Source organism: Stegostoma tigrinum, chromosome 18 (assembly GCF_030684315.1).
Source record: "Stegostoma tigrinum isolate sSteTig4 chromosome 18, sSteTig4.hap1, whole genome shotgun sequence".
NCBI lineage: Eukaryota > Metazoa > Chordata > Chondrichthyes > Orectolobiformes > Stegostomatidae > Stegostoma > Stegostoma tigrinum.
The window spans coordinates 12,444,105-12,467,614 of record NC_081371.1 but is presented as its reverse complement, the minus strand read 5'-3'; the positions used below and the strand labels follow the sequence as shown (position 1 = coordinate 12,467,614).

The 23,510-nt window shown below is 42.3% G+C and overlaps 1 protein-coding gene across 16 annotated transcripts in view; it reads right to left on the bottom strand.

Annotated features, from left to right (window-relative positions):
- Positions 1 to 23,510, bottom strand: part of LOC125460790 (ataxin-7-like protein 1) — a 233,447-nt gene that overhangs the window by 12,460 nt on the left and 197,477 nt on the right. For 14 of the 16 annotated variants that reach the window (XM_048548709.2, XM_048548712.2, XM_048548714.2 and 11 more), the window contains 3 exons: positions 22,856 to 23,048; positions 22,620 to 22,741; positions 18,626 to 19,571 (listed from right to left, as the gene is read on the bottom strand). In XM_048548709.2, coding sequence (XP_048404666.2) covers positions 18,626 to 19,571; positions 22,620 to 22,741; positions 22,856 to 23,048 — 1,261 coding nt within the window. The remainder of the gene's footprint in view (positions 1 to 18,625; positions 19,572 to 22,619; positions 22,742 to 22,855; positions 23,049 to 23,510) is intronic. The other 2 variants (XM_048548710.2, XM_048548713.2) reach the window with 1 other exon arrangement.

The window sequence follows — 23,510 nt, the reverse complement described above, 5'->3', positions numbered from 1 at the left end:
GGAAACTGGAGCACCCGGAGGAAACCCATGCGGACATGGGAAGAACGTGCAAACTCCACAAAGACAGTCGCCCGAGGGTGGAGCCCTGGTGCTGTGAGGCTGCAGTGCTATCCACTGAGCCACTGTGCTGCCGTAAATTGGTGCAGGCTAAAAAATTGTACTTCTCTCCAAAACATCCCATTAATGGCTAAATAACTGAGACAGGCACCATATCATATCATGTACGTGATGTAAATTGAGAACCATTCACAATCAAAGAGTACATTCATCTTTGAATTACAAAATTTCACATCCCACTCCAGGACTTGATCACAAAAATCAAGGCTGTCACTCTACTGCGACACTACATGGAAGTGCTGTTTTTCAGATGCGGTGTTAAACTGATGTCCTGCCTATCTATTTGGGCAAAAGCAAAGTATAGAAATTACTGTGAAGAGGAATGGGTTCTCCATGGGAATCTCCTCTCTGCAAATGTACTATTGGTAACCTACATTACAAAGGCAAATATACTTCAAAGGAACTGCATTGGCTACAATGTGATTTGATGTTTGTGAAAGATGTGATAAAGCCATAAAATATAGGAGCAGAATTAGGCCATTTGGCCCATCGAGGCTGCTCTTCTGCCTTTTTGATCACAGCTGCCATGTTTCTGAACTCTATTCTCCTCTCAATCCTTGATCCCATTACTAATCAAGAATCTAACGCTGTTTTAAATTCACTCAGGGGCTTGGTCTCCACACCTTTGGCAGCAATGAGTTTCACAGATTCACTACCCTCTGGCTGAAGAAATTTGTCCACATCTCAGTTCTAAAGGGGCATGCCATCATTCTGAGGTTGTGCCCTTGGGTCCTAGTCTCTTCTACAAGTGAAAACGTTTTTGCCACATTCACTCTATCCAAGCATCTCAGTATTCTGTAAGATTCAATGAGATGAACCAAAGAAGCATAGAAATTTACATGCAGGTAACTATCTTATCACGTCTGTACTTGCTACAAAAAAAAGGCACCCAGTTTAATCCCACCTTAAACACTGGAGGAGCAGATCCAGGTTTTTGATCTGAGTTGAGAATTTCTACTTCCGCCACCAGACCATGTAGTAAATTCCAGACACCAATCGCTTGTTGGCTGAAAGGATTTTTCCTCATGTCTCCTTTAATCCTTCTATCAATCACCTGAAATTGATGTTGCTTGGTAACTGAGTGCTTCACAAGAGAAACAGGTTGTTCCTGTCTATTCTATCTAAGCCCCTCATAATTTTGTACACCGCAAGTAAGTCACCCTTAAGCCTCCTCATTGAAGAAAACAACCTGAACCTTAACAAATCTTTTCTTGTGGATGCAATTTTTAAGCCCTGGCAACATTCTTTTAAATCTCCTCTGTACTCTCACCTGTGCAATGCTGTCCTTCCTGTAATGTGGAGACCAAAGATTTCAGCTATGGTCTAACCAGTGCTTTGTACAATATTATATGTCTGTTTTGGCACTCTATACCTTATCCATTTGAATAAAAAAGTGTTCCATATGCGGTCTCTATCATGTTCAAGGAACTGTGGACATGGACTCCAAGGTTTCTTGTTTTCCCTAGCCCTCTCAACATCCTACAGTTTATTATGCATTCCCCAGCACTGTCTACCCTCCTTAAATGCATCACATCAGAATCCTCTGGATTAAATTCCATGTGCAACTTTTCTGTCCAATCAAACCATTGATATCGTTCCGGAGTCAACAGTTATCCTCTTCATTATCAAATTCATAGCTAATTTTCATTTCATCTGCAAATTTCTCAACAATGCCTCCCACATTTAAGTCCAAAACATGACTATTTACAACAATTAGCAGTGGACCGAATACTGAGTCCTATGGAAAGCCATTGAAAAGCACTTTCCATGAGCAACAACATTCAACTGTGACCCTTTGTTTCCTCTGATTGAGGCCATTTTAGATCCAAATCACTGTGTTTTCCTATATTCCATTGATCTCACTTTTCTGATCAGTTTGTGGTCCAGATTTGTGGTCCTTCTTAAATACTTTACAAAAATCCACATAGGCAATATCCAAAGTATTGGTCTCACTAATTCTCCTGGTTACTTCCTCAAAATTAGATTAGGAACACATGCCCTTCCTTAAACAAAACCATGCTGACTATCCATGATTAATCCCTGTCTTTCCTCATGTCTCCTTTAATCCTTCTATCAATCTAGTGACAGTTTGCCCCAACTCTCAGACTTGATTCTAATAATTTGCCCACCAAGATCAGACCGACCAGCCAACCCATGCAAACTTTGTGAATGACGGTACAATGTTGGCAGACCTCAAAATCTCTGGTGCCTTGCCTGCACCTAGTAAGATGTGGAAAATGATCCTCAGCGAATCCTCCCTGGCTTTCTTTAGCAGCCTGGGAAACAATTCATCCAGCTCCTGTGATTTATCCACCTTCAAGATGTCAAACCTCCAGTACTTTCCCCTCATAGCTAATATTACACTCTTCTTCTCTTTATGAACGGCTGATCATTAGTTTCATTTGTGAACACAGATGAAATACTAATTTGGTGGGACCATCATTTTCCTTTGTACAATAAATCTGTACTACACTGGTAGAAAGTCACTTTGGGGCAGCACGGTGGCTCAGAGGTTAGCACTGCAGCCTCACAGCGCCTGAGGGACTCAGGTTCGATTCTCGCATCGGGTAACCGTCTGTGCGGAGTTTGCACATTCTCCCCGTGTATGCGTGGGTTTTCTTCGGGTGCTCCGGTTTCCTCCCACAGTCCAAAGATGTGCAGACTAGGTGGATTGGCCATGCTAAATTGCCCATAGTGTTCAGGGGCGAGTGGGTTATAGGGGGATGGGTCTGGGTGGGATGCTCCAAGGGGTGGTGTGGACTTGTTGGGCCGAAGGGCCTGTTTCCAAACTTTGGGGAATCTAATCTAATCTTTTGAATACCTCCCACTGGTGTGTCACTGATTTCTTATCAAGTATGAAGTCCACGTTCATCAGGTCAACTCTCAGGTTTGGAACAATTGATTTCCCAATTCAGAACTTCCTTCGTCCGTTTTCATAATAATGCTGAATCTAACTGTATTATGGTTACTATCTTCAAAATGGTTACCCAGTTGCTTCATTTACCCGGCTTCATTTCCTGAGGCTAAATGGTGCCCAAACTCATTAGGGTCCTTATGTGCTGGTTCAAGAAAAGGTCTCTTGAATGGAAGAGTTTTATGCCCTTTGTGCCTTTCATACTATTCACATCACAGTTGATACTATAGTAGCTGAAGCCCCAATCGTTACTGCTTTCGCACTCAAATGTGGCTGTATATTTGCTCTTTTTTTCACTTCCACTATTTGGTCTATAGTACATTGCGAACAGTTTGGCTACTCCCTTTTCTTTCTGAATTCAACCCATTCAGCCTTATTTGATGATTTCTTTAGAATACCATCCTTTTTTACAGCTTCAGTTGATTCTGTAATCAATAATGCTACACCTTACCATTTTTCTCCTCTTACCTATCCTGCTGGAAAGCTCTAAATCCAGGAATATTGAACTGCAATGTGCTCCTCTTCAAGCCAGGTTTCTATTGTGCTGCAATACGTCTATTTGCATTCTTAGTACATCAACTTTATTATACTTCTTGTATTTACATATATATCTCTTATCACTGCCAAATTCCATGTTATACACTTTGTCACCATTGTTTCTTCTGTCTTTCGCAGTCACTTGCTAACTTACTGTCTCTCATTCCCTGCTCTGAATTTGGCTTATTTGACTACGTTCTCGGGTCCCTGTTCTCCTACCAATCTAATTTGAACCCCCTTGTAACAGCAATAGCAAAACTCCTTGCAAGATATTCTTCCAATCCTGTTCAGGTGTGGATCCTCTGCCTTGTCCAGCTTCTGCCTTTCCCAGAACGGGTCCAAATGCCTCAGAAATCTGATTGTCTCCCTCCAAGACTAGCTTTCCAGACACTCATTCAATCTCTCAATTCTCCCATATAAGTGCCCAACAGCACTTGAGATTGGGATTAATTCTGCATTTACAGCTTCAGAGGCCTTGCTTTTCAATTTCCTTCCCTGTTCCTTAAAATCTCTTCCTCATTCTTACTGCAGCTATTCATACCAACAGTAATTACTACCACTGGCTGTTACTTCTCTCCAAGAAGAATGACTTACAGATGCTCTGTGAAATCCTTGAACTTAGCACCACAGAGCCAACACAATGCCCTGGAGTCAAGTCTCTAGCTACAGAAACCCTATCTGCTCTGTTAACTAATAAATCCCCTATCATTACTGCTATTCCTTCCTTCTTCCTCCCTGCCTGTAAAACCAAGCTGCCTGTTGTGCCATAAACATGGCTGTGAGTAGTTTTCTGAAGAACCAATGCCCTCACCAGTATCCAAACCAGAAAACCAAACAGCAAGGTGAGGGGATTTCTGCCCTACCTGCCTGGTTCTCTTGGACTGCCGAATAGTCACACATTGTCACTGCGTCATGCTCCTAGCTTGTGGTATGACCAAACCTCTGAATGTGTTATCCGCATGACTCTCAGTATGGTGGATTCACCAGTGATGACAGCCACTACTCAAGCTCCAAAACACAGAACCTAAATTTCGGCAACCAGTGGCATTTCTTAAACATAGCTGCCTTGGTCACCAGTGGCATCCACCATTTTTCACTACTACAGGTTATGCATTCCAAGCAACAATCAGCCTTGCCTTGCCTTTATTTTACTTCACCCATGTTAACTTTTTTTTAATTTTGATTTACTTATATTACATTTAGGGGAGGTGATGGCCTAGTGGTATTTTTGCTGGACTGCTAACTCACAGACCCAGATAATGTGGAGACCTGGGTTATAATCCTGCCATGGCAGATGGTCGAATCTGAATTTAATGAATACCTGGAATTAAGAATCTAATGATGACCATGAATCCTTTGTTGACTGCCAGGTAAAACCCATCTGGTTCACTAATATCCTTTAGGAAAGGAAACTCCCATCCTTACTTGGTCTGGCCTACATGTTACTCCAGGCCCACAGCAACGTGGTTGATTCTTAATTGTCCTCTGGGCAATTTGGGATGGGCAATAAATGCTGCCTCGCCAAAACGCCCTAATCCCATGAACAAATTTAAAAAAACTAAATTACTTCTAACGGCTGTAACGTTGTAACTTAGTAAGTTAATCATAAATGTTAGAAATGTAAATAATCTGTGGCAGCTATTCTAAATGTTATACATGTTATTTGTATACATGGACCATAGTGTTTTCTGCTTATCTGCTCTAATGTTTTTTTTAAAGTGAGCTTGCAATAATAATGTCACAATCGTTCATTGCTCAGCTTGAAACACAGCAATGTGGAAAATGTTGTCAGGTCGAGTCAGAACTGGAATAGAAATTGTAAACATGATTCCATGAATGTGTAACAGCGTTTTAAAACTGGAAACCTAAAACAAGATTGTAAATTAATCCTCAACTTCAATCAAATTGATAATTGGCAAGTACAACTTCTGTGCTTTATGATATCAACTAACCATAATCAGTTCTTTGAGAAGGTGACCAAACAGGTAGAATAAATCTGTTGATGTGATGTATATGGATTTCAGCAAAGCGTTCGATAAGGTTCCCCACAATAGGCTATTGTACAAAATGCGGAGGAATGGAATTGTGGGAGATATAGCAGTTTGGATCGGAAATTGGATTGCTGAAAGAAGACAGAGGGTGGTAGTTGATGGGAAATGTTCATCCTGGAGACCAGTTACTAGTGGTGTACGGCAAGGGTCGGTGTTGGGTCCACTGCTGTTTGTCATTTTTATAAATGACCTGGATGAGGGCGTAGAAGGATGGGTTAGTAAATTTGTAGACGACACTAAGATCGGTGGAGTTGTGGATAGTGACGAAGGATGCTGTAGGTTGCAGAGAGACGTAGATAAGCTGCAGAGTTGGGCTGAGTGGTGGCAAATGGAGTTTAATGCAGACAAGTGTGAGGTGATGCACTTTGGTAGGAGTAGCCAGAAGGCAAAGTACAGGATTAATCATAAGATTCTTAGCAGTGTAGATGAGCAGAGAGATCTCGGTGTCCACGTACACAGATCCTTGAAAGGTGCCACCCAGGTTGACAGGGCTGTTAAGAAGGCATACAATGTTTTAGCTTTTATTAATAGAGGGATCAAGTTCCGGAACCAAGAGGTTATGGTGAAGCTGTACAAAACTCTGGTGCGGCCGCACTTGGAGTATTATGTACAGTTCTGGTCACCGCATTATAAGAAGGATGTGGAAGCTTTGGAAAGGGTACGGAGGAGATTTACTAGGATGTTGCCTGGTATGGAGGGAAGGTCTTACGAGGAAAGGCTGAGCGACTTGAGGCTGTTTTCATTCGAGAGAAGAAGGTTGAGAGGTGACATAATTGAAACATATAAAATAATCAGAGGGTTAGATAGGGTGGATAGGGAGAGCCTTTTTCCTAGGATGGTGACGGCGAGCACAAGGGGGCATAGCTTTAAATTGAGGGGTGAAAGATATAGGACAGATGTCAGAGGTAGTTTCTTTACTCAGAGAGTAGTAAGGGAATGGAACGCTTTGCCTGCAACGGTAGTAGATTCGCCAACTTTAGGTACATTTAAGTCATCATTGGACAAGCATATGGACGTACATGGAATAGTGTAGGTTAGATGGGCTTGAGATCGGTATGACAGTTCGGCACAACATCGAGGGCCGAAGGGCCTGTACTGTGCTGTAATGTTCTATGCTCTAGATTGGACCTGTAATCACACAATCATATACACAGGAATATATGAGGTTAACCAAAATACATCAATGCCAATGAACCTGCCAGCTGCAGCTATTCTTCAGTTACACAATGCAGTAAACACAATATTAATTTAAATTTCATAACCAGCAGATCAACACACTGTCATTCCTTGATCCTAGTTAATGATCACAACTAAGTTTTTAGACATTAGATTATATTTCAAAAAGCAGATTAATCTTTATCTACTGGTCTCTATTGGAGATTAAGTGAACTGAGATTCTGGGACAACAGAGCATTATCTCAGAGCTTGCTCATTTGAAGCAGAGATGAGGGTAGTGAACCTTTGGAATATGTACTGCAACCGATCGATCTCATGTCATACTTGTACATTTGATGAAGTAAATTAACGATAATACAAAGTTAATACTGTGAACAATGAGCTAATCTGAACAGTGAAACTGTGGGGCTGGAAGAACATGCTAAATATTTTGACTGAAAAGTAAACTGCTACTTCATATTTACAGCACTTAATAATAAAAACAAAACTATTTTGTTTACAAACACAAGGCTTAAATAAATTATGTACAAAATGCAAGGAATTTCAGTAACAATACAACAGAATAGTACATAAAGAATGAGGAATTGTCAGCAATGATAATTTGAACAATTTGTACATCATAATCTCCCAAATCTATTTCTTTTAAAGTTGAAGGCATTCATGTGATATTGGGGTAAACAGGTTTACCAGAAGTAATAGGAGAGAGATAATGGGAACTGCAGATGCTGGAGAATCTGAGATAGCAAAGTGTGGAGCTGGATGAACACAGCAGGCCAAGCAGCATCTTAGGAGCACAAAAGCTGACGTTTCTGGCCTAGACCCTTCATCAGAAAAGGGGGATGAGGAGAGGATTCTGAAATAAATAGGGAGAGAGGGGGAGGTGGACCGAAGATGGATAGAAGAAAAGATAAGTGGAGAGGAGAGAATAGGTGGGGAGGTAGGGAGGTGATGGGTCAGTCCGGGGAGGACGGGCAGGTCAAGGGGGCAGGATGAGGTTAGGTCGGAAATGGAGGTGCAGCTTGAGGTGGGAGAAGGGGATAGGTGAGAGGAAGAACAGGTTAGGGAGGCGGGGACGAGCTGGGCTGGTTTTCGGATGCAGTGGGGGGAGAGGAGATTTTGAAGCTGGTGAAATCCACATTGATGCCATTGGGCTGCAGGGTTCCTAAGCGGAATAGGAGTTGCTGTTTACCAGAAGAATGTGTTTTCAGGATTCCTTACTTGAATCGGTGCTCTGTATCCCAAAATAAAATTAAATGCCAAAAGCAATGTCACAATTACTTTAAAAAAAACTTTAACTTAATGCCACAAGGCTTCACATAGAGATAATGGGGTCTGGCTGAAGTTCTCCTTTGTCCCAAGTCAAATGATTATCTGTTTTCATTTGAACTTTTGAGTGGAAAATGGGGGACCCAGGGCATGGCATCTAACAGAGCAAGTGATGAATATTTTACCTATGCTGAGGCAACAAGCTCTTCGCTCATTCTTTCCAAAAGCTGGAACATCATTTGATGCCAAATCTCTCCATTCTTCAGAATCTCTCATAATCAATTTGTCTCCTAAAGCTACAGTCAGTCAGTTTGTTGGGGAGCATAAGAAGCCCAAGAACGGGACTTTCATTAAACACATACAAATTTTGGCTGCAGAAAAAAAAAGTCTTGCATTCATTTAGATGAACTTAAAATCTCAGAATGCCCCCAAGAGGTGTATGGCCAATTAGTTACATTCAAACCTGTAAACAAGTCTGTTATTGTAGAAAATGCACATATAGCAGCGTCACACACAGCAAATGTTAATGACCAGATTATCTGTTCTGTGTGGTTGGTTAATTGAGAAAGATTCACCAGGGAAAACTGTCCTGCCCTTAGGCAAGAAGAACTAATAGCATAAATAGGCTATTCGGCACATCATGACTGCACTGACACTCAATGAGACCAGTGCTAATCTGATAATCCTCAACTCCACTTTCCTGCTTTATCCCCATACCCGATCCCTTTCCTGATCAAATATTTGTCTACCTCAGACTTGAATACATCAACAACCCAGACTAAACAGCCCTCAGCTGCACAGATTCCACGGGTTCGCTACTCTCATCCCTGCCTTAAATGGGTGAGCTCTGAAATAATGCTCTCATATCCATCCCTGGATCTTCCACAAGGTGAAACAATCTCTCTGTATTTATTCTGAGGAATCCTGTACGCTTTAATAAGGTGTTCTCTCACTCTTCTGAACTCCAATGAGTGAACGCTCAAACTCTGCTCATGAGAAAATCCCTTCATATTTGTTAAGACTTCCCTACTTTTATACTCCAACCCCGCTGAAATAACAAATTCCCTTTTGCAACTCGGTCTACCGCCCACATTTTGTGCCTTGACAGAGATAACAAGGTGTAGAGCTGCATGAACACAGCAGGCCAAGCAGCATCATAGGAGCAGGAAAGCTGATGTTTTGGGCCTAGACCCTTCCTCTTTTGTTTTCATTATTATGCCCAAAATCAGATCAACTATGATCATAATGCAGCTGGTTTAAAAGGTCCAAACAGTTTGCTCCTGGTGCTATTTTTAAATTGTTATGAAGAACAACTGACCCTCAGTCTATTACTCTAGACGCTTCTGGGTGTGGTATGACAGCGATTCAACTGCGATGAATTCTGACAGTAAAGAGATAAACTGGAAGTCACCCATGGTGGAACACTTTTGACAGTATATAAAAAGTGGAAGTCAGGTGTAGGATAGAAGGTTGAGGATGCAAGGATTGGACAGGGCTGTAGAGATCTCCAAGGTAGCCAGGGAGGAACTGAAGAATGGACTTAGGAGAGCTAGAACGGGGTATGAGAAAACCTTGGTGGGTCAGATAAAGGAAAACCCCAAGGCTTTCTATACTTATGTGAGGAACAAGAGGATGGACAGAGTGAGAGTAGGGCCAATTAGGGATAGTGGAGGGAACTTGTGTGTAGAGTCAAAGGAGGTAGGGGAGGTTCTTAATGAATACTTTGCTTCAGTATTTACTAGTGACAGGGGCCTTGCTGTTTGTGAGGACAGAATAAACCACTCAGACATGTTCGAACAGATTGATATTAGGATGGAGAACGTGCTGGAAATTTTGAAAAACATGAAAACAGATAAGTCCCCTGGGTCAGACGGGATATACCCAAGGTTTCTATGGGAAGCGAGGAAGAGATTCCTGCCCCTTTGGCAATGATCTTTGCGTCCTCACTGTCCACTGGAGTAGTGCCAGAAGATTGGAGGGTTGCAAATGTCATTCCCTTGTTCAAGAAAAGGAAAGGGATCATCCTTAAAATTACAGACCAGTCAGTCTTACTTATGGTGGGCAACTTATGAGAGGATTCTGAGAGAGAGTATTTATGATTATTTGGAAAAGCACAGTTTGATTAGAAATAGTCAGCATGACTTTGAGAGGGGCAGGTCATGCTCATCCTCGATTCATCCTCAGGTCATCCTCAACTCTTTGAGGATATGACAAAAAACATCAATGAAGGTACAGCAATGGATGCGGTGTACATGAATTTTAGCAAACATGCTATAAGGTTCCATATGGTAGGCTCATTCACAAAGTAAAGAGGCATGGGATTCAGAGAAATTTAGCTGTCTGGATACAAAACTCGCTGTCCAATAGAAGACAGAGGGTGGCAGTAGATGGAAAGTATTCAGCCTGGAGTTCAGTGGCCAGTGGTGTGCCGCAGGGATCTGTTCAGGGATCTCTGCACTTTGTGATCTTTATAAATGGCTTGGATGAGGAAGTGGAAGGGTGGGTTAATAAGTCTGCCAATGGCATAAAGGTTGGTGGAGTTGTGGACAGCATGGAGTGCTGTTGTAGGTTGCAACAGGACATTGACAGGATGCAAAGCTGGGCAAAGAAGCGGCAGATGGAATTCAACCTGGAAAAGTGTGAAGTAATTCATTTTGGAAGGTTGAATGTGAATGCAAAATATAGGGTTAATGGCTGGATTCTGGGCAGTGTGGAGGAACAGATGGATCTTGGGGACAATGTCCGTAGATCCCTCAAAGTTGTGACCCAAGTTGATAGGGTTGTAAAGAAGGCGTATGGTGTGTTAGCTTTCATTGGCAGGGGAACTGAGTTTAAGAGCCATGAGGTTATGCTGTAGCTCATAAAACCTTGGTTAGACCATACTTGGAATATTGTGTTCAGTTCTGGTCACCTCATCATAGGAAGGATGTGGAAGCTTTAGAGAGGGTGCAGAGGAGATTTACCAGGATGCTGCCTGGACTGGAGGGAAGATGTTATGAGGAAAGGTTGAGGGAGCTAGGGATGTTTTCATTGGAGCAAGGAAGGATGAGAGGTGACTTGATAGAGGTTTACAAGATGATAAGAAGTATAGACAGAGTGGATAGTCAGAGACATTTTCCCAGGGCGGAAATGACTATTATCAGGGGGAAAAATTTTAAAGGTGATTGGAAGAAGGTACAGGGGAGATGTCAGGAGGGAAATTCTTTACACAGAGAGTGGTGGGCATGTGGAATGCACTGCCGTCAGTGGTAGTGGAGTCAGACACTTTAGAGGCTTTTAAACGACTCTTGGATAGGCACATGGAGGGTAGTAAAATGTAGGGTATGCAGGGTAGTTTGATCTTAGCAGGATAATAGGTCAGCATAACATCATGGGCCAAAGGGCCTGTACTGTGCTGTACTGTTCTATGTTGTAGAACATTCAAGGTGTAATTTCTGTCGCTGAGCTGATTCTCATGTGAACAAACACTTTGGTTTAAAATTACGGTAATCTTACCTACAGCGATGCGTCACAAAGAAATGGTAGCAGACATGTCACTATTAGTGCTTAGTGGGGTTGGTTATCTCAGTTGGCTGTATGGCTGGATTGCAATGTAGAATAATATGCACCTCACTGATTCAATTCCAGCACCAGCTGAGGTTATCATAAAGGTCCGACCTTCTTGGGCAGCATGGTGGCTCAGTGGTTTGCACTGCAGCCTCACAGCGCCAGGGACCCAGGTTTGATTCCAGCCTCAGGTAACTGTCTGTGTAGAGTTTGCACATTCTCCCCGTGTCTGCGTGGGTTTTGTCCGGGTGCTCTGGTTTCCTCCCACAGTCCAAAGATGTGCAGGCTGGGTGGATTGGCCATGCTAAATTGCCCGTAGTGTTCAGGGGTGTGTGGGTTATAGGGGGATGGGTCTGGGTGGAATGCTACAAGGGGGCGGCGTGGGCTTGTTGGGCCGAAGGGCCTGTTTCCACACTGTAAGGAATCTTAAAAAAAAAATTCTCCCCTCAGGTCAATCAGAGATAAGCCCTATAGTCCTCTGGGTCTATGGTGACTTTTACTAGTGCATATAATAAATTGACAAGCAAGAGCCAGAAGGAAAATCGACAAACTTGTTTTATTCTTTTATTCCAATGATGTACGTGTGTTTTCAATCTGCACAGGCTGCCCCCTCTGTGCAAAGGTCACTGGCACGCTTGCAAAGTTCTGCTGGTGTTTTTAAGCTGCTCACTTAAAAATACTGGAATAACTACTCTTATTTTCCCTCTCTTTCAATTAAAAAATCCAGCCTTTAATTCACCATCTCTCCAGTCAATGTGGCTATGGGTTTAGAACTGGCCAGACTGCAAGATCATGACCGAAGCCATGGTTAAAATACTGCCACTTAAAGGGGATTAAAGCCAATTTTGTACTGGCAGATGTTACAAATTTCCATCACATAAAAAGGCCCTAGTTAGCAGGAATTCAAGTAATACGGTCTTGAATAAGTAAGAAATGCCTTGGGTTTTGTTTTCTAACTGCAGGAAATGCCAAATTCCAATGTTTACTTGTTATTCACGTGCAAAGACTGTACACAAATGCAAAGTGATCGTGTACATACATAAAGAGTTTTGATAAATAAAGTATATTTTTGCATTCGAAATGGAAATTTACTTCTATTTACAATAATTAGCAAATGGCACACAGGAGACAAAAGGCAATTCAAAAAGACAGATTTGCCATCATGAGAAAACCTCCCTGTAATTGCTTTATCCATTTTAAAGGTTGTTATCTAGTTTATAACAGAAAGCAGGAAACTACAAATAAAAAGGTGTAGAGCTGGATTAACACAGCAGGCCAAGCAGCATCAGAGGAGCTGGAAGGCTGACGTTTTGTGCCTAGACCCTTCTTCAGAAATGAAGAAGTTTTCTGAAGAAGGGCCTAGGCCCAAAACGTCAGCCTTCCTGCTCCTCTGATGCTGCTTGGCCTGCTGTGTCCATCCAGCTCCACACCTTGTTATCTCAGATTCTCCAGCATCTGCAGTCCCTACTATTGCAGGAAACTACAGGTCAGTTAGCTTTTTATCTGTCACAGGAAAGCTCTTAGGAGCAATTATTAAAGATGTTAAGGCAGGGCACTTAGAAAAGTTCAAGGTAATCTGGCAGAGTTAACATGGCTTTATCAATGAGAAACATGTTTAATCAATTTGTTTGAGCTCTTGAGGAAATTACATGTACTGTAGGTAAAGCAGAATTGGTCAATGTGCTCTGCTAATTTCTAGGAAATATTTGATCATAGATCATAAAAGATCATAGAATCCCCACAGTATGGAAACAGGACCATTGGCCCAACAAGTCCAAACTGACCCTCTCAGCATCCCACCCAGACCCATGCCACATAACCCACACATCCCTGAACACTATGGACATTTAGCGTGGCCAATCCACCTTGCCTGCATATCTTTGGACTGTGGGAGAAAACTGGAGCAACCGGAGGAAACCCACGCAGACACACAGAAACTCCACACAGTCGTCAGAGGGTAGAATTGAAGCCGGGTTCCTGGTGAGGCAGCAGTGCTAACCACTGAGCCACCGGTTTGATAAGATACCCATCAAAGTTCTTGCAAAAAACAAAAACTGTGGTGTAGGGGTTAACATATTGGCCAGAACATAGGGATGAGGGGCAGGAGTAAGCTATTCAGCACTTCCAGTCTGCTCTACATTGTAAATCATCACTGATCACCCAGCTCAGTGTCATATTTCCGATCATTCACACATCCCTCAATGTCATTAGCAACTAGAAATCTATCAATCAATGCCTTGAACGTACCCAATGACTGAGCTTCCACAGCCGTTTGGAGTTACACAGATTTGCCACCTTCCAAGGGAAGAAGTTCTTATAGTACAGATGGTCTTTTATTCCGCGTCCATGTTACTTGATTCCAAACCCCACACTCAGGAATTATCCTTTCTGCAATTACTCTGTTATCTCTTTAAAACTTCTGTAAATTTCTATGACATTGGTGCCTTCAGTCTTCTGAACTCCAGTCCTCAAATGCTTCTCATAGTCCACTCCCACCATCTCAGGAATCAGTCTGGTAAACCTCTGCTGAATTCTCTTGTATGGCAAATACATCCATCTTTCGGCAAGGGGCCAGAACTACACAAGAAACTCCAAATGTAGTCTCACCAGTGTTCCATAAAACTGAAGCAAGACTTCACTGTTCCTGAATTCAAATCCTTTTGTGAGGAAGGCCAACATACTGTTTGCCTTCAAGTTGCTTCCTGTGTGTTAGCTTCAGTGCCTTTTGAACTAGGACACCCATGTCCCTTTTTACACCAACACTTTCCAATCTTTCACCATTTAATAAATATTCTTCACTTTTTTTTCTCCTTGCAAAGTGGATAACTTCACACTTGTCCACATTATATTCCATTTTCTATGCTCTTGCTAACTTGCTCAGCCTCTCTAAGTCATCCAGAAGCGTTTCTGTACCCTCCTCCTAGCTTTCATTCCATTAAGTCTTGCACATGTTGGCAATTGGTACAAGTTGCAAACAGTTGAGGTCCAAGTACTGATCAGTTGGTTGCCCGATTGTCATAGCCATCCAACTTCTGAGTGGCCCATTAATTCCTACTCTCTGCTTTCTGCCTGTTAACCATTCCTCAATCCATGCTGGTATGTTACCTTCAATCCCAGGTGTTAAATTTTTGTTTACTAACCTTCTGTCTTTAGCAAAAGTCTTCAGAATTACTCTGCTACTAACATACTCAAAAATTTTATTTTCTTTTCACAAGTGCATGTTGACTTTTTCCAACTGGACAATTCCTATTCGAAAATATCCAAAAGTCACATCTTTTATAAGACATTCTAATATTTTTCCTACTGCTGGCATCTGACCTACAAGTTTCTGGTTCCAAGTTTTTGCTTTCTTTCTTGGCTTATACAATGATGTTATGTGTTCAACCTTCCAATCTGCAGTCACTTTTGCACAACTAACAGGATTTTGAATCACTAATTCATTCACTTTCTCTGAAGCCTTTATATCAATGACCATTGATTCTGGATCCTTCTGGGAATGGGAATAAACTTTTCCTCTCTGCTCCAAATACTTCACAATGTTAAATGGCTCTATCAGATCTCCTTTTAACCTTCTTTTCTCTAATCTATTCTTACGTGAAGTTTCGCACCCCTGAATCCTGCTCATTAAAAACTTTTCTACAGCAGCCTCCCCATCTACAAAAAGATAGAAACAGGATTAGGCCATTCAGTCTGCCAGTGCTCAGTCATTTAATACAACTGAGAGTAATCAAATATTTCAACGCATTGCTCCACAGTATCTCCATAAACCCTGTATGCCACTGGTAATCAGAAATTTGTCAATCTCTAATTTAAAAATATGTAAACTACGCATCTGCAGCCCCAATGGGGTAGAGAATTCTAAAACATACACCACCTGAGTAAAACAAAAACTCTCATTTGCCACTAAATAGCATCCCCCTTATTTTTAATTTCTGTCTCCTGCTTCTGGACTCTCCAATCATGAAAATATCTTTTCTGCACTTACCCTACTTATCCCTTTATGCATTTTGTGAGTTTCAATGAGATCGATTCTCATTCTTTGGAAGTCGAGAGAATGCAGGCCCTGTTTACCCAATCTCTCATCATAGAACAGTTCCGGCATACTGGGATCAAGTCCGATGAGCCTTTGATGCACTGTCTCTATGGCAATAATATAGGAAAGATGTTGTTCAATTTGAGAGAGTTCAGAATAGGTTTACAAGGAGGTTGCTAGGATTGGAGGGTTTGAGTTATAGGAAGAGGCTGAGTAGGCTGGGGCATTTTTCCCTGTAGAGTCGGGCGCTGAGGGGTGATCTTACAGAAGTTTTTAAAATCATGAAGAGCATGGATAGGGTAAATAGCCAAGCTCTTTTTCTCAGGTTAGGGGAGTTCAAAACAAGAGGGTCCAAGTTTAAGGTGAGAGGGGAAAGATTTAAAAGGGATCTAAGGGGCAACATTTTCACGCAGACAGTGGTGCATGTATGGAACAAGATGCCAAAGTGGTGGAGGCGGGTACAATTACAATATTTAAAAGACATCTGGATGGATCCATGAGTAGGAAGGGTTTAGAGGGATATGGGCCAAATGCTGGCAAACGGGGCTAGATCACTTTAGGATTGCGGGTCAGTATGGACGAGTTGGACGGAAGTGCCTGTTTCCATACTATGGGAACTATTTCAATGACTTGATAAAGGAGACCAAAACGGCACACAGTACCCTAGGTGCCGTCTAACCAAGCTCCTTTACAAATGAAGCAAGACTTCACTACTCATGTACTCAAGTCTTCTTGCGATAAAGGCTAATATTCCATTAGCCTTTCTAATTACTCACTGCATTGCAAGCTAGGTTTCAGTGACTTCTCAACAAGGATGATTAGGCACCTTTGTACATTTACAGCTTCCAGCTTTCTAAATGGTAAGACATACTCAGTATACCTGTTCCTTTGACCAAAGTGGAAAACCTGATATTTTTTCACATAATATTTCTACTACCATGGTCTGTCCACTCCACTCACCAAGCCTGTCCAAATCCTCCAGGAAGCTGCTTTACATCTTTGTCACAACACACACCCCAGCTTAGTTTTGAAAATCTGGAAATATTACATTTGGTCCCCACATCCAAATTGTTGAAACATATTGTGAACAGATATTTTACACTGGGCTTGTCATAACAACCTCGTTTGTGTTCTCTGTTCGCTTAATTATATAGCTAAGGAACATGAATGCTCTGTTAAGTAATTGCTCAATAGTGCGTGCATGTATTTCCTGAGGTTGCCTTGCTTCCCCATTCCCTTTAGAATTGTCTCTCCTTGTTCTTCCTGTTAAAATAAAGCAAATCACATTTCTCTGCATTAAACTTAATGTGCATGTTTCCACCCATTGTACCATCTTGTCTATGCCACCTTGAAGTCTACCAATGTCCACCTCACAGTTCAAAATACTTTCAGGTTGTGTGTCATCTGCAAATTTAGTGATTGTGCTCTGTACAATCCAGGTCTGTAACATTTAGTCACAAAAGCCAGAGTCCTAACACCAATCTTGGGTAAACCCAAATACATCACTGCTTGATTCCCTGTCACTCAAGCAACTTTGCATCAATGTTGTTTATTTTATTCCATGGGCCCTAACTTTGTTGTCAAACCTGTTACGTTACAGATCAAATGCCTTTTGAAAGTCCATGTACTCAACCACATCACGCTCAGCAACCATCCTTTACCTCATCAAAACACATAAGCAATTAGTTGAACATGATTTTCCATCAACAAATCTTTACTGCTTTCCCTTAATTTATCAACATTTGTCTCAAGTGGCTTAATCCTGAATTATGTTTCTAAAAGCTTCCATATGACAGAGGTTAAATTAACTGCTATGTAGATGTTACATTTATGCCTGCAACTTTTGTTGAACATGGTTGTGTAATATTTGGAATTCTTATGCTCTCTGGCACCATCTTGCATTCAGGGAGAATTAGAAGTTTATGGCCAGTGCCTCTACAGTTTCCTACCTTACGTCCCTTGAATGGGACTCATTTATTCCCGAATACTGATCAACTTTAAGTAAAGCAACCTATCTTGAGTACTACCTCTTCATCAATTTTTAGCCTATCCAAAACTTCAACGATTTCCTCCTTCACCATGACTTGGAAAGCATCTTCTTTTTCTTTCATAAAAACAGGTCCAAAGTGCTCATTTAGCACTGTGATCCTCTACCGAATAAGTCTGTCATACTCTGATCCACTGCTGACAGGCAGCAATTGAAAATTATTTTCTTAGGTGCTGTCATGTCATTGTTGTCTAAATACTAAATCAAAATATTAAGAACCGTTGAATATGCAAAATTATGATTATATTAACATAGTGGTTATGCTCTAAACTAGTTAGTCAAAGGAGTGGTCAATGATCCAAATACAGTGTTTTAATTCCCACCAAGCAGGTTGGGAATTTAAAATTCAGTTAATTAAATATAGCTACGACAAAAAGATGGTACTGGTAATGGTGACTGTGAAGCTACCAACCTGTCATTAAATTTGGTTCACTCATTTCCATCAGGGGAGGAAATCTACACAGACCAGGTCTGATATGCATGACTCCAGACTCTCAGCAATGTGGCTTGACTCTCAATTGCTCCATGAAGTGCAGCAAGCCATTTAGTTGTGTTAAAGCAGGCAGTTCATCATTATCTCTTTTTCAGGGCAATTTGGGGTGGGCAATGATTACTGGTCTTACCAGTCTTACCCACATCACTTAAATGAAATTTAACAGAACCACCGATTTATATCTTAAGCTTCACTGAATAAAAGCAAAAGTGTGCATTTGTTTTGCATCTTTAACAGCCTTAGGGCGCTCCAAGGCATTTTTCAAATAAATATTTATTTTACATCACTTTTGCAAAACAAGAAATGTGATAGTTGACTGGCACATAAAATCACATAAGCATCAGTGATCTTTCAGTAATGCACTGAAGCACAAAAAAGGCAAAATCTTTAACTGTCCCGAATTAGGACAAGTTTTGTACAAAAATATTAAAACCAGAATTCTTACCTGGCGAGAGACAGAATTGTTAGATTCTGTGACTGAAGATATAACATTGGCAGCACTTCTTTTGTGAACACTGTTCATACCAGGCATTTTAGTTATTTTGCTGGATCTACTGCTGGAACTAGAGTTTTTACGCTTTTTCCCCTCTGACTTGTCAAAAGGAAGGGGCAGCGAAGACATTGTATTGTGTGCTGCTAGTGCATGGTCCCCTGCGTGGTGCACCAGAGAAGAAACAGACAGAGTGGGGTCAATACTGCTCACAACCATGCTCATGTGTTTAATTGAGTCTGTTGAGCTGCCAGGCAAGGAAGTCCGTCCTGAGGAGTCTATTTTGGCACTAAGTGCATTGGTTCCATTGTTCGTATTGTGCACAGACATTGCGCTGTACGAAGATGTTGCAGGAAATGAATTCAATGTGGTGCCAGGGTTCAACACGCAGTTCCTTTTGTGTGACCCTGAAAATGATGATGTTGAAGATGAAGTCTGTAATGATGATGGAAATGGGGAGGTGGCAGGAGGCAGTGGTGGAGGTGGTTTCTTCCTCTTATTACACGAGCCCTTGTCACTGCGTGAAGATAAGTCCTTAACTTTGGAGGATCTGCTGGTTTTTGTTTTCAGTGGTTTACTGAGTGACAGGCTAGGTACGACCATGGGTACTGGTGATAACAACGACGGGGCCTTGAACCCAGAGTCCATCAAATTAAATGCAGTTGCTGCCTGTGGAAAGGCAGCAGTGTATGACATGATGGAATTGGTGTCCACTGTGGTCGCAAATCCTGGTGGTGACAAAACCGGGGCTGTCATTACACAAGATGGAGTAATTGGTGAACTTGAAGCAAGATAAGCTGCTGAAGGGCTGCTCAAAGGCTGTAGCACTGATGCAGAAAAGGTTGTGGTAACAGGTGCTGCAGGAGATGGCATCGGGCTATCCGCCGCAGGAGGAATTTTCCTAAAGTTGTTTGAAAAGGGAAAGAAAAAACAATTTTATTCTTAATACTCTACTTGTGATATGTGCGTTTGTAAAAATGAACCAACAATTCTGCCATAAAATATAGAACACCGATTTTAAGTTCATTTGCTGAGATTGGTCATTTCTTTAAGCAAATCCAGTGAGGCAAAGATTTTCGCAGTTTCTAATCTGTTGCAAAATAAGGAACACTTCTACAATGCCACGTTTAGAAGCCATAACTTCTTTGAGGCCATAATTCAGAAGACATCTCCACCACAAGGCAACAGAGCCCTGCAGATGGTGTAATGTTTAGGCTAACACCTGTCAAAGTCCAATTGGACACACCTTGATGGGCTCAGAGGAGGAGCACTCTTCAAAGATGAACCTGCATTTCAATAAAAAATTGTGCAGGATACAAGGAATTGAGGCTCAACATCCAGCCTACTTGCTACAAGTTTCTCAACTGGTCTTGAAGTGCTTGTCCAATACTAACAGGGACAGATTTAGATCCAATAAAGATTGACAACCCTCTTTTGCCTGTCAAGCACATGATGACTTTTACCTTTTCTCTGTTGTCTCAAATGACCTAGGGAAAAACTTAAAGTCTCATGTCAGCACTTGAGAGCCCAGCCCTGAAAGCCACATTCTACCAGCAGCTCAACAGGAAAGTGTTTGTTTACGGATTTGAAGATGAACCCACAAATCCACTTAAGGATAATAAAATGTGAGGCTGGATGAACACAGCAGGCCAAGCAGCATCTCAGGAGCACAAAAGCTGACGTTTCGGGGCCTAGACCCTTCATCAGAGAGGGGGATGGGGAGAGGGAACTGGAATAAATAGGTAGAGAGGGGGAGGCGGACCGAAGATGGAGAGTAAAGAAGATAGGTGGAGAGAGTATAGGTGGGGAGGTAGGGAGGGGATAGGTTAGTCCAGGAGGTGGGATGAGGTTACTGGGTAGATGGGGGTGTGGCTTGGGGTGGGAGGAAGGGATGGGTGAGAGGAAGAACCGGTTAGGGAGGCAGAGACAGGTTGGACTGGTTTTGGGATGAGGTGGGTGGTGGGAGGGGAAGAGCTGGTCTGGTTGTCTGGGAGAGTGGAAATGGTTTGCGACTGGGAGGTGCAGTTGTTTATTGCGAACTGAGCGGAGGTGTTCTGCAAAGCGGTCCCCAAGCCTCCGCTTGGTTTCCCCAATGTAGAGGAAGCCGCACCGGGTACAGTGGATGCAGTATATCACATTGGCAGATGTGCAGGTGAACCTCTGCTTAATGTGGAATGTCATCTTGGGGCCTGGGATAGGGGTGAGGGAGGAGGTGTGGGGGCAAGTGTAGCATTTCCTGCGGTTGCAGGGGAAGGTGCTGGGTGTGGTGGGGTTGGAGGGCAGTGTGGAGCGAACAAGGGAGTCGCGGAGAGAGTGGTCTCTCCGGAAAGCAGACAAGGGTGGGGATGGAAAAATGTCTTGGGTGGTGGGGTCGGATTGTAAATGGCGGAAGTGTCGGAGGATGATGTGTTGTACCCGGTGCGGCTTCCTCTACATTGGGGAAACCAAGCGGAGGCTTGGGGACAGCTTTGCAGAACACCTCCGCTCAGTTCGCAACAAACAACTGCACCTCCCAGTCGCAAACCATTTCCACTCCCCCTCCCATTCTTTAGATGACATATGTCCATCATGGGCCTCCTGCAGTGCCACAATGATGCCACCCGAAGGTTGCAGGAACAGCAACTCATATTCCGCCTGGGAACCCTGCAGCCATATGGTATCAATGTGGACTTCACCAGTTTCAAAATCTCCCCTTCCCCTACTGCATCCCTAAACCAGCCCAGTTCGTCCCCTCCCCCCACTGCACCACACAACCAGCCCAGCTCTTCCCCCCCCACCCACTGCATCCCAAAACCAGTCCAACCTGTCTCTGCCTCCCTAACCGGTTCTTCCTCTCACCCATCCCTTCCTCCCACCCCAAGCTGCACCCCCATCTACCTACTAACCTCATCCCACCTCCTTGACCTGTCCATCTTCCCTGGACTGACCTAACCCCTCCCTACCTATACTCTCCTCTCCACCTATCTTCTTTTCTCTCCATCTTCGGTCCGCCTCCCCCTCTCTCCCTATTTATTCCAGTTCCCTCTCCCCATCCCCCTCTCTGATGAAGGGTCTAGGCCCGAAACGTCAGCTTTTGTGCTCCTGAGATGCTGCTTGGCCTGCTGTGTTCATCCAGCCTCACATTTTATTATCTTGGAATTCTCCAGCATCTGCAGTTCCCATTATCTCCAATCCACTTAAGGAGTTCTTCTGTTGGAAGAAGCACAAGTGTGGTGTTGAGATCACAGAAATTAAAGACCATAAAGAAAAACAAACATTTGAACTTGAATAATTTGTACAGTTGTAGTCACTACTGAAAACATCCAATATTAATGTCATATTATGCTTATGTGCAATCATTCTTCATGAAAGGATCAGAAAGAGGATTACTATATTAAGTCAAGATATACTTCAATAATGTAAGTGTATCCTCTAATCTACTGAATTGTCAATGTAGTTAATATTCCACCATCTCAGCCCTGCATCAAACCTACGTTGACTTCCTTCTCCCAGAGAAAGTGTCTTACCTTCGACTCACAAGGTAAGACGCAGATGTGAAGAGTCTTTGGGTCAACTTAGTTCATTTACTCAGAGATCCCACTGTTATTCCATCAAAGACTGAAGATCCCCCAATCAATGGCTTATTTGAGAACTGATTGGACCCATCATAGTTCAATGGACAACTGACCCAAGAGGTTGAAAACACATTTTCACCAGAACTGGAATCAATCTTGTTATGCTTAGATAATTCAGCCATCCACATTAGCAAGTTAAATAAAATGTACACCGCAGACCAGATTCAGGTGAAAGCACACTTGACACTTGAGATTCATTTTACATAAAATTCAGGACTTCAGTATAGTATTTGTTAACATGCTCATTAAGTGTTTATCAGGGGCTGAAATATAACTTTCATGTTCAAAACTGTTCTCACATTAACCTCATAAACTAGGGTGAATATTGGACTCACTTCCACATCTGTGAATTTAGGTGTTTTTCTACCATGGAATTAAGTGCCAGTCGAAAACGGTCCCATCGTCTGTCAAAGACATAGAAACCTCTGCCCATCAAGCGACTCCCAAAAGTGCAATACTACAAAACAATGCAAAGCAATTATTTTAAACCACACATTTTGAGATTGAAAGACATAAAACTCTAGTGCTGAAAACAAATCATGAGCTACTGGAGTAAAATATAACAACATACACCAAGTGGCCTCGGGTGGTGCCCCGAATATTGACAGTCCAGTTTTTCAGCTTCCTCTGCACCATCCATTTCTCCTTCATCACTGGATAATCGGCTTACTAAATCTCCAATTATGGGCAATGGCAATTCCAATACTGTTGCACTATTGGACATAGTGGCCAAACTACTTAAGCTGCCAACAGATGAACCCCTGCTGAAAGCAATAGATAAATATTCTATTAATTCGAGGCTACATTTCAGATCTTAAAACAGAGACATTTTGGTGCACGGTCTGACAACTGAAAATAAAACAAAGGGATTACCATCAAATTGCAATACAAAAACAGATGGCTCAACCACGAGGGCCTTTATTTTCTGTATGAGCAGCAATCTTACTTCTACTTTGGTTCCATACACTTTCTTTCACTTTTCATTCAATGATTTATCTAAGCTATTCTTAGATACCGACATGGTCTCTCTTTCAATCATGCAGTCAGTTTAGCGATCACAGCTTGTAACTTTCCTTAGTCTGGACCTCTCAATCAGTGAAAACAGTATACTTTTAACTAGATTATCTCATTCTAACAAAGCTTTCTACAATTCCACTGAGCCATCCTGGAATTTCCCTTATTCTAACATGTGTAGCCTCAAGCTTTTATCCTTTCTTTGAATTTGA